We start from the raw sequence: 12,000 nt of genomic DNA, 5'->3' as shown, positions 1-12,000 counted from the left end.
TTGATTGTTTTCGTCCTTCCCCCACTTTACACCATTTATATAAACACGAGCTTTTGCCCGCGGCTGCGCTCGCGTTAAGTATTATTATATTATACAAACTTTCATCCCCTATTTGAAACCCTTGGGATTGGAATTTATCAAAATCCTTTCTTAGCGGATGCCTACGTCATATCATCTACCTGCATGCCAAATTTCAGCCCGATCGATCCGTCCAGCTGTGCGTTAATAGATCACTATGTCAATCAGTCAGTCACCTTTGGGTTTTATATATATGTATAGATTTTCGTTTAGCTTCTCTGTTATGTTTGTAAAAATTCGAAAATTTCTATAATTAGGATATCTGGATTGTATACTGACGATGCCTAAAAAAACGACATGTGCATCAAAAAGTTGTGTACTATTTGTACAAAAAACCGACTTCAAAACTTTACGTCTTTAAGAATTGAAAATTCCGAATCTGAAACTATGTCTTTATGTGTATTTGTTTCAATAACAAATTAAGCTACTTGAAATGTATACAGTAACTTACTAAGTAGGTACTTGACTACTTAGTAAGTTACTAGATGACGGCTGCAACTCCGTCGCGTTGCGTAAAAAATCGGTTATCCCGCGGGAACCGTTAATTTTTCCAAATGATAGACGAAATGATAGATATACGTGGGAGAGCCATGCTTCGGCACGAATGGGCCGGCTCGACCGGAGAAATACCACGTTCTCACAGAAAACCGGCGTGAAACAGCGCTTGCGCTGTGTTTCGCCGAGTGAGTGAGTTTACCGGAGGCCCAATCCCCTACCCTATTCCCTTCCCTACCCTCCCCTATTCCCTTCCCTACCCTCCCCTATTCCCTTCCCTACCCTCCCCTATTCCCTTCCCTTCCCTTCTCTAACCTCCCCTATTACCCTATGCCCTCTTAAAAGGCCGGCAACGCACCTGCAGCTCTTCTGATGCTGTGAGTGTCCATGGGCGACGGAAGTTGCTTTCCATCAGGTGACCCGTTTGCTCGTTTGCCCCCTTATTTCATAAAAAAAAAGTATCCTATATTGGACGTGAAGAGGTAGACAGCAGAGACAGATAGACAGACAGACACACTTTTGCATTTTTAATCAGGATGAGCGAAGCGACACTCTAGTATTATAATATATCCCACAACACTTTTAACCATAACGAATGTTAACTATTCACGTTGTTACTGTAAGCGAAATTGTCGTAAATATGCTTGCAGTTATCTAAGCGATGCTGCTATTTCCAAACTTTTATCTTCAAAGGTTCAGGAGTTCTGGTCAGTGCCTTCGGATCAAGAGACACCTATTCGTATGAAATTTCACTTATTTGTAAATTACTAGAAACAACATCTTTACCATGATGTTTATATGAAATTAAGATTATATCTTAGACAACAGTCAACAACACAAGATTTTTGAAAATCGACCCACAAGGCACAAACAGCGAAATAATCGTCAAAATCATCTGCTTCGATGTAAAATATCATGAAAAGTACTAATAAATGTGTCATAATGTGATGATGCATGGCATATTTATAGTTGTGATGATGATGATTAATGAAATTTATATAATATTGGCTTATGCTTTCTGTTGTTTAAACAACGCCAAAATCCCCGAACACAATCTATAAGGATTCAAAAGTTCTGTATGGTACCTTCAGAACCAGGGTATAACTGGTGCAAAATCTTACTTTTTGGTAGCATATGCCTCGAATACGGAATACTTCAGAAAAAATTGAAATTACTACATGTTTCCATTATATGTTTCCATACAAATTTCAAGGAGTCCCCTCGATTCCTCATAGATCCCATCATCAGATCACCAGTTTTGTGAACATGGTACCAAATCCGAGTGAAACCCAAAATAACACAAAAATAATTTTGAAAATTAGACCACAAACGGCTGAGCAATCGTTGAACATACAAAAAAAAAAAGATACATACAGCCGAACGTATTACCTCCTCTTTTTTCGAAGTCGGTCAAAAATACTAACGTGAACTTGAAATAACATTAAAGTTTAAACTGGCAACCCGAATGCATAATATTAATTAACGAGAGCAAGGACTTTGATTGTTATTAGTTTATTATTACTTATTTGTTAGTAAATAAATCTATCATTACTGTCCGTTATTGTAAACTAGCTGTTGTCCGCGACTTCGTCCGCGTGGACTTTAGTTTATATTTGTTCCCGTACATATTGAGTCGCTTACGCGCAAATCAGAAAAGTATATTGTGTGGGAGCCGCACATTTTTCCGAGACAAAAAAAACATTCCTTGTCCCAGATTCACATTAGTATCTCCAATATCCATGCCAAATTTCATCAAAATAGATTAAATAGTTTAGGCGAGAATCATAAAAGTTTATTGTGCGGGAACCGTACATTTCCGGGACAAAATTAGTAAGTACTCCTTGTCCTTTCCCGAGACTGAAAGTATCTCCATACCAAATTCCATCAAAATAGATTAAACAGTTTACGCGCAAATCATAAAAGTACTTATATTGTGCAGTAACCGTACATTTTTCCGGGACAAAATGTATCCTATGTTCTTTTTCGGGACTCAATGTCTCTTTATAGCAAATTTCAGCAAAATGGGTCCAGCCGTTTACACATAATGTCGTGTCCACGCGAAATATAAAGTTCCGCGCAGCTTCGCTCGCGTGAATTAGATATTTCACAGACAAATTAGTCCACAAAAATAGCCAATGATCCTTCACGTGGTCTACTTCTTATCTGTCCAAATAACAGAAAAATTGCTCCAGTAGTTCGTGAGATAAGCCATTTCAAATAATTTCCCCCGTTTTTTTCCACATTTACACTATTAGTTTTAGCGTGATAAAATATATCCTATAGCATTCCTCGATAAATGGGCTATCTAACACTGAAAAAATTTTTCAAATCGGACCAGTAGTTCCTGAGATTAGCCCGTTCAAATAAGCCATTTCAAATAATTTCTCCCGTTTTTTCCATACTTTCCTCTATTTCTTCGCTCATATTAGTCTTAGCGCAATAAAATATAGCATTTAAGCTTTCTCGATAAATAAGCTATCTAACACTGAAATAATTTTTAAAATCGGACCAGTAGTTCCTGAGATTTGCGCGTTCAAATAAGCCCTTTCAAATATAATATTTCCTCTCCTTTTTTCCACACATTTCTCTATTTCTTCGCTCCTATTAAAATTATCGTGATAAAATATAGCCTATAGCCTTCCTCGATAAATGGGCTTTCTAACACTAAAATATTTTTTCTAATCGGACCAGTAGTTCCTGAGATTAACGCGTTCAAACAAACAAACAAACTCTTCCCAATTATAATATTAGTATAGATTGTAAGTAATCTATAGATATTATTATTATTATTAGATATTTTTGAGAAATAATACTTGGGATGTGATCTAGAGGTGATCTACTATGCTAACGCGGACGAAGTCGCGGGCACCAGCTAGTGCATTATAAAAATTATTATAAAGTACCTAGATTTTAATTGGATGTGGCAAAAACCTTTCACTAATATTTAAATTTTAGTTTAAATAATTTAAAAAAGAATCTGTTATATGTCAAAAAATTTGCGGCCGCGGCAGAGGCACACAAAGAGAATATAGTCACTATGGAGGCATATAACCTTTTATAGGTGGTGCTCCTAAAAACCGATATTTTAATTTCTTGGTGTTTTTGATGATCAAAATATGTTTTCATAATATAAAAAGTAGTTTATGGGTAATCATAGTATAATGTAATGTATTAATCATAATAAAAAAAATATTTTCGCAAGTGTTATTTTTCAAATTTATTATTTTTGTTCGTACTGTATTCTGCTCCTTCATGTCAATTGTAAAACAAGGCAATAACATGTTAATAAATTAGCACTTTAAAGTTTTGATAAGTAGGCACTTTTGTAAAGTTAGATTTTTTTATAAAAGCTATCTATCCTATTCTAATTTTTAAACTTATCTTTTTGAAATGAATAAGTATTATTGATTCATTTTACATGCCAACCGCATACAATTTGACTTTCTTCAGTTATATACGAGTTGCATTCAGGTATTTGACTATTTTTATATCTATAAAAAATCGTATGTCAATCAAATGACAATACGTAATGAGATTCAAAGAAATTTTGTACTTATAAATTATAATGTTACACAAAGAAGCACTTCTTGTATCCTTTTGTTATTGTTTACACGCACGCATTCATTTATAGCATTGCGTGTAGCTATGTTTTATAATGTGGTATTTACCTACTGCTCTTATCGTCAGTTAGAGCGAAATAGAAATATACGTAGCATTCATATGCGCAAACGAATAAACCCGATTTGGAAACGATGTTGCCCGAACCAGTTTTACGTTTGTTGACGACAGACATTCATTCTAGCTCCCGAGACCGCTTTCGCCGAGCACCGAGAATAGTCAATAACTCCACGTTGTCATTGTGTTGATCTTCTGAGCTCAAAGAAGATTAAAAACATCAACAAATCCTCCTGGAAGTTTATTAAAATGTGCAAATTACGGTCCGGTGTGAAATAATCGACGGGACACGCATCAGTTTTCGTTTTCCAAGAAGAGGACTACTACAAACTGTTTAACTACTGTGTGATATACCCTGTGAGATGTTGGGCGAAAATTTTGATTGAGAGATTAACTAGAATTGTCACCTGGGACTTGTTGCGAATGTGTATTGAAACGTTCATCGCTATCCACGGGCGCACTGCTATGCGCCACGATTTAGTGCATTTTATACGGCATACATCCTCTGATCACTACTGCGAAGGGACACTTTAGTTATTGATGCAGGTAAATATTTAGTTATTGTGTTGTTTCTAAGTAAAAATATAATTTAATATTGATTTGGAGTAAATTAGAGGCACCTGGCATTAATTATTTACCTAACTCCACAACAGAGACGTATATAATATGCAAAACAAACTTGCGCAACCAGCAATTTGCATATTACTTTCAAAAACGTTTTTATTATCAAATAAAACAATTTGTTCAATGGTTCTCCTTGAAATAACATAAGTTAGTAGGTAAATGGTAATCAAAGATTCAAAAGATTCTTTAATAGACACTTGACACTATCTCTTATATACTTAATAAAAGAAACTACGAGCTTCTAGTTTATTTTGGTACATAACCTAGAATGAGGAGTCCTAATGGGATGTGCATCATGCATGGAAATATATTGTTTATCCCGTAGGATTCTCGTATGTTCGACCAGTTCGAGATACTATCCCACTACACACTGGTATCCTCTAATATAAAATGAAGACATACTGTAGCAAAAGTATGCTATTGGCTACACGAAGAGTTCATAAAAACTCATTACCTCATAATTACGTTAATGACGTGACTTTGAAAGCATTTAAAGCATTTTAAAACATCTAAGAACAAGCCACACTATGAGCAGCTTTATTTCCAACAGTTTTTCTGACTTATCAAGGAAGGTTTCTAGCAATGAGATTGATAACACTGACACGTCCTGGCCTTTTATCAAATACAGGCAAAAATCACGCGTTGTACAACTGATAATAATATGATCAATATGCAAAAATTAGAATAAAATATTTAAGCATCTTTAACGATATTAACAATAATAGAAATTGTTTCTAAATTTCTCAGATCAGTTATAGGTAAGTATAATTTTACGCACATTGAATATAACATTAATATCTGCAGCATTGGCATTGTTTCACATACAATTTTCAACACCACACGGCTTTAAATAAATGTAAATGAATACTGTCACATTAGTGTTCGTCGCTAACAGGAAAATGCTTAATAATAATTATTTGATTAAGTTAAGCTTTATATTTTCAAAAATTTGTACAAAATGCTGTAATACGTCAAACACTTTCAATACCTACTTAATTTAAAAAAAAGTTGCGCCGCTGGTTTATAGCCTCTGGCTTAGTGGTCAAAAATCAAAGTTGACTGAAACTTTGCTTATTGGTAACTTATTTACAAGTGCTGTTACCTTAGTGCATATTTTATTACTACAACTTACAGCACAGTGTGATAGTAAACCACTGGCATTGATTAATTATTATCATCATCATTATTATTTTCTTAAGAGAGAGAAACGTTGTTTCAAGTGTATTTTCAAGTCTTCTATATTTGAATTTAACTTTTGTGGAGGTTTTGCTACTCGGTGCGGAGTGCGGACGCACGACGCAGCCGGTTTTTCAAGTGACCGATGTCTGAATTAATGTAATAGGCACAAGTGGTAGTTTCGAAATATTTTCCTTTCCACCATTGAAAATTTCAACTTAAAAAGCTTTTTTAATCTGGTTGTCCTTGTTTTTTTACTCAGATAACTGATTTTTGCAAATGCCAGAAAATTCCCTCGGAAATGTTCTCTCGAAAAATTTTAACGGGTAGCGGATTTTTTTATGATTGGCCGCCACATTCATAGAGATGCTAACATTAATTACTAAACTTTAATTTAATGAAGTTTTGAACATAAACTCCTTACATTTCCCGTTAAACTCTGTAAATAAAACATTTAAATTAGGAGTTCAACATTAAAATGTTCTAGGCTTGCAGCCGCTAGAACTTAGAATTTGGATGCTCTAAAGAGCATCCATATCCTTATTCATATCGTTATACGGGTCCTTCCCGTTTCATACCACAAATTTTTCATACCGCGGTATGAAACAGCGAAGTACTGTTTTTGAATTGCCTGTTTCATACCGGCGACCGAAACAGCGAGGACATTTTTGAATTAGTCGATTCGTACCGCAGCGCAGATTTTAGTACGGCCAAGCTCAAAATATCTATACATATTAGGTATATAAATTATAAAATAATAAATTATTCAATTTAATTTTTTTATTTTTTATTATTGTTTGTTACATGATGCCGACAAAATGGTATGGGTTTTAAAAAACGTATTACGAGTTCTTATTCATAGATCATTTTCCGATATAGGGATCGATTTGTGAAATATGAAGTTTTAAAGTGGAAAAAATCGGTAGAGTCCAGTGTCCCCTTCTACCAGCTAAACGGTTGCTTCTGGAAATGTGAAAAAATTCACGGGAGTAGGTTGAGGGGGAATGAGGGGGAAAGGTATCTTTTTCAACGTTTTTGCTTGTGATTCGAAAATTATTTTTATATCTCTTTAGTGACTTCTAAGTTAATTATCTACATTAAGTTTCCTATAAATTATGTCTTATCATTTTTACTGTACGATCATTACTTTAGGAAGTACAGAGGGTACGCTCGCACTGTTTTTCCATACAAACGTATTCCTCAATTTATTCCGTGGACACTGGACTGGTATCACTGAGAAATTGTCTGTGGTATGCTGATAAAACTGTGGCTTGAATTTCATCTTGATTTACTATAATCACGTGTGTGGATAATTTCGCGGTGTACTACTATCGTCAGTCAGCTCTAGAGAGCCATATATTATTCGCGGCATTAGATGTTACCAAGGCCCCAAGGCAAGAAAAAGCAACCGTCCGCATTTTCTAGATCGGGATGCTGGAATACAAAATGTTTTGATTTTTATATGGACCATCTTAACTGGAAACTCCTCTGCACGGTTTGGCCGGTTTCTAGGGGCGGTTGCTCTCCTGTAGCGCTAGCACGGCGACCAGCGGAAATGCGAAAGTATGGACAAACTGTGGAAATAAACTTAAGGTGCCGTTCCGATCTTTTTTCGTTCCGAAAAATTCAATTAAAATGCCACTTTATGACACACTATAGACTATAGTTCTAAAAATTCAAATAATATCCTACATTATGACATATACTATAGTATATGTCATAATGTAGGATATTATTTGAATTTTTAGAACTATAGTCTGTCATAAAGTGGCTTTTTAATTGAATTATTAGGAACTAAAAAAGATCGGAACGGCACCTTAAGTTTATCTCCACAGTTTGAGACTATAGTCTGTCATAAAGTGGCATTTTAATTGAATTTTTCAGAACGAAAAAAGATCGGAACGGCACCCTAGGTTTATTTCCACAGTTTGTCCATACTTTTGCATTTCCGCTGATTGCCGTGCTAGCGCTACTGGAGCCTTTTTACTGATCGCATCGGCGTAATATTGGGTTGATTTAATCACATTTTTCTGGTTTTGGACTGGTCTACATGGAGTTCTGACAAAAATTCGATCTATTGTGACTAGAACAGGCAACGACGAAAACGTAGAGATTTTGTGGTAACTTAGACAACAGAAAAAAAATTAAGTACTTACTTGAAATTACAAGGATCATTAAACCTCATACCGCAGAAAGCCTTAAAAATGTGTTTTTAGGTAAAAATAGTCTATACTAACTATCGATTAGGATTCGTTATTATTAATTTGACTATTGGAAATAAAAATGTTAAAGATTTTTACTAATTACAATGAAATTTTTAGTTTTATAAAACGAAGTAAAGATTTGTTGCCATATAACTTTTCTATGGCCATTGAAAAGTCAATAATTTTTTTAGAGACAAGAAAATCCGGAAAAGCTTTTATGTTTTATAAAAGACCATAAAATAAGCTATCATTCATCTATTTAACTTTATGGTTTATCCCCTAACTAGTCCAAACGAAGTTCCGTAATCAAAATTTTTGATTTTGATTTTTCCAAGCACACCTCATTTTTGAGCATTCATTTACTAGGGTAAATGCAAGCAGATTTTTGCGTTCTTCTATTTACATTCATTCACCCTTCGGAAGCTAAAAATATATAGTTAACACAATTACTTTAATCAGCATAATTATTATCAAATTCATGTGTGGAAACTCATTCATTCTTTTCTTTTCAGGTCGCTATTGATGGCGTTGTTGAGCATCCGTAGCGATTGGTACTTGTATTTTTGGTTGGTGTATCGCAAAATCTACTCCGCTCTCGTCTGGCTCGCCGGCACCAACTGCCGCGGTGATAAGAGAGTGATAAGCGCTGCCAGTGTTCAGTCGAACTCGAGCCTCCACAGAGTGCGTACGCGTCGCAGGAAACAGAGAAAATACACGCTGGTTCGGAGACCCTCGTTCAAGAAGATAGTAATGGCCCCTGGACCTACTGCACACGCGATGATGGAAGACAAGGAGAAAACGCTGTCCAATGGTGAGTGCTCACAGAATTACCATCACCAACTAGCAAAGATGTCAATGGAGATAAAACATCTGAAGGACTTGAGGCTGTGCTGAAATCTCATTTAACCTTTTCACGAGCTGATAAAAATTCGGTAAAGATTTAAAGAAATACGCAACCTCCAAGTTTATAGTAGGGGAGGGGAAGGTGATAATTTTGTAGTCACTCGAGCGTGCGTCATGGAGACCTAGTAGGTTTTGTACATTAGGTAAAACTGATAAATACCGAAATCCCCTCTTCCCCTCCCCAACTATAGAATGTCGAAACAGTAAACAAAGTATTTGTTTATGAAATTATTCAGTTCAATGCTGAATTCGGTTTTGTTGTTGCTGAGTCGACAGTCGTGAAAACAACATCATACGATTTACTTTCCGCTTGCGTTTATTTTACAAATCATAAATATTGTAGTTGTTTATGGGTTCATGATGATCTTTCATCAGCAGAAAAAATCATAATCTTCATATATCTTTCACATAATTCAAGGTGACGACTATCGCTACTTTAAATTGGACTTTAGTTTTAAGCGACCACGCCCCCAAATTCGCGACCTTTACAATTTTCCTGTCAAAAAAATCAACACTTGATCCTCTTATCAATATTTTTTTATTACAAAAGACTATCCACAGTAGTTTATGTTTTTAAGAACACAACACTAGGACTTATGTCTTCCAGCACATAGTTCTTTTGCTCTACAGAAATATTATAAAACGCAATATACCAAAAACTGCAATTAGGTGAAAACTATGAGCTGTTTTGTTTGCTTGCCCCTCAAGTATTTTCAAAGTTACATCATAAGCGTGGCACATCAAGGGGATCAAAGGTCGACTTCTGATCTACTATGATCAATGCAATGTAATCTTTGAGTATCTTATTGGGTCTGAATTGTCTCGTGCAGTACAAAGTCCAACGTTGGACGAAGGATCTTGACAATTGATACTGTTGCTGTCGGGACTCGAGAGCAAATGTTGATAACACTAACTTATATAGGAGGGAGGTGAGACGCACACTACAAAGTGAGTACAAAGTAGGTGATGCTTTTAACGTAGAATCGTAATATTTAATACAAAATAACTCAACATCATTGCTTGAATGAGAATAAAATGAAATACTAAACATAGGGAGTAAAAAAGGGCCAATTTCTGATAGGTAGAGCAGACTAAAAGCTGCGAATAATGCGATGTACGTAGCCATGGTGGCTTACAAGTTACAATCCGACTTAGTATAGACTTATTTCTGTTTTTGGAGTAATGCCAAAAGCAATGAGTAAAATACAAACGAAGACTCTGAGATCGGAGACACGAAGGCGCAAGCAATTAAGGAACTACGATGCAGAAATACGGATGATGATTTTTAAACGTGATGGTCGTTGGTACATTATTCTTTATCACAGAGTCTTTTGATAGTTTAAAAAATATGATTAGGTTGTTTACCTGCTTAGATGATATTGCAAATTAACTAATATTGGTGAAAACATTCAATGAATTTTTGATTTTCATCACCTTGACATCAATGAACGCTTTTAAAAAAAGTGGTATGATTTTTCTTATTCTCAAAAGCTGGATACTAGTCCTTTGTTATCCTTTTGGTTATATTGACGAATTCGTGTTGTGTCGACCGCTGACTGGCCCGCGGAGTGTGACGTGGAACCACGCCTCCATTCACCAAGGTCACCGCACCGATTTTACAAAACAAAAAATCTAGCCGCGCCTTTTGGCGCGTGGTAACGGGTAACGCGAATTTTCTAAAAATATTGTTTGATAGTCATTATTTTTCACCAAAAATCAGCAACTTAAAAATATTTTACAAAAATAGTAAAACACAAGCCAAAGAACATAAAAATCTGGCCTAAAATTTTTAAATGCGGAATTTTCATAGATTTGAACTGAATAAGTTCATATTTTATTCATTCCCCATTGGGAGAGATATACGATTCACTTGTCTATTCAAACTGCAAAGGGGTTAAATAATAATAATTCAGTATAATTACATAATATAATATAACAATGCCCTAAATAAGTACTATATACTTCAGATAAAATGGCGGCTAAAAGTGGAAAACTACAAAAAGGAATTCACCACATCAGGCGGATATTAATAAGTCTTCAGATGGGATATTCTATTTTTGTCCGTTGTGTGTGTCTCCACACTACATACATTGTATGATTGTATATGTTTATATGTATTGTAAACTGTAAATGAAAACATATCGTCCCAAATTCCACCCAATTAAAACATATCAAGGCGACAACTACTTCAGGCCACAATTCCTGGAACGTTTCATAATCTTTTAAAGTTTATTTAAGAAGTATTGAAAATAAAAAGTTTGTGTATTTAGAAAAATATATGTACAATTATTTGAAATGAAGTCAGATAAAAAATTATAAAACTGAGTCAGAACAAAGAAACTAAGGATACTCCCAATTTTAAAAGAACTTGAAGAAGGGACAAGGGTGTAAAATGTCCTCCCTTTTAATTTATGTATGTAAAGTGTAAGCAGTATGCTTTCTTAGGGGTTAGGAGAATTCTGTTGTAAACAGTATACTTTCTTAGGAGGTGGAGCATAAAATTATTTGCTTCTGTGCTGGTATTTCTGAGCACTTTTATATTGTATGCTAGTCAACCTTAACAATTTGCGTTTCCTCGAAAGGCTTCAGTTAGATTATATTTTAAAGTTATATTCAGTAGTAATTTCTACTTTATTCTGCTTGTGTCAAATTTAATTTTTAATAGACAGCTGTTTTCAATTAAAACCTTGTAACTAACCGGACTTCATATTTTCCACACAATTCCGCAAATTTACTTTACGCCTATCTGAGAATCAAACATATTGATAAGAATGATTTTAGTTGTGTGATTGTGTTGTGAATTGTGATAAGTACGAGTACATTCGAAGAAGCTTAGATGAAATCA

The 12,000-nt window shown here is 35.0% G+C and overlaps 1 protein-coding gene across 1 annotated transcript in view; it reads left to right on the top strand.

Annotated features, from left to right (window-relative positions):
• Positions 1 to 4,352: 4,352 nt before the first annotated feature.
• LOC121735264 (6-phosphofructo-2-kinase/fructose-2,6-bisphosphatase-like) overlaps positions 4,353 to 12,000 on the top strand; it is a 30,638-nt gene continuing 22,990 nt past the window's right edge. The window contains exons 1-2 of the mRNA XM_042126030.1: positions 4,353 to 4,794; positions 8,765 to 9,063. Of these exons, the coding sequence (XP_041981964.1) occupies positions 8,775 to 9,063 (289 nt within the window). The 5' untranslated portion in view covers positions 4,353 to 4,794; positions 8,765 to 8,774. The remainder of the gene's footprint in view (positions 4,795 to 8,764; positions 9,064 to 12,000) is intronic.

This window comes from Aricia agestis, chromosome 17, assembly GCF_905147365.1.
Source record: "Aricia agestis chromosome 17, ilAriAges1.1, whole genome shotgun sequence".
NCBI classification, from domain to species: Eukaryota; Metazoa; Arthropoda; class Insecta; order Lepidoptera; family Lycaenidae; genus Aricia; species Aricia agestis.
Note: the sequence above shows the minus strand (reverse complement) of the source record. Positions and strands in the feature narration are given on the sequence as shown.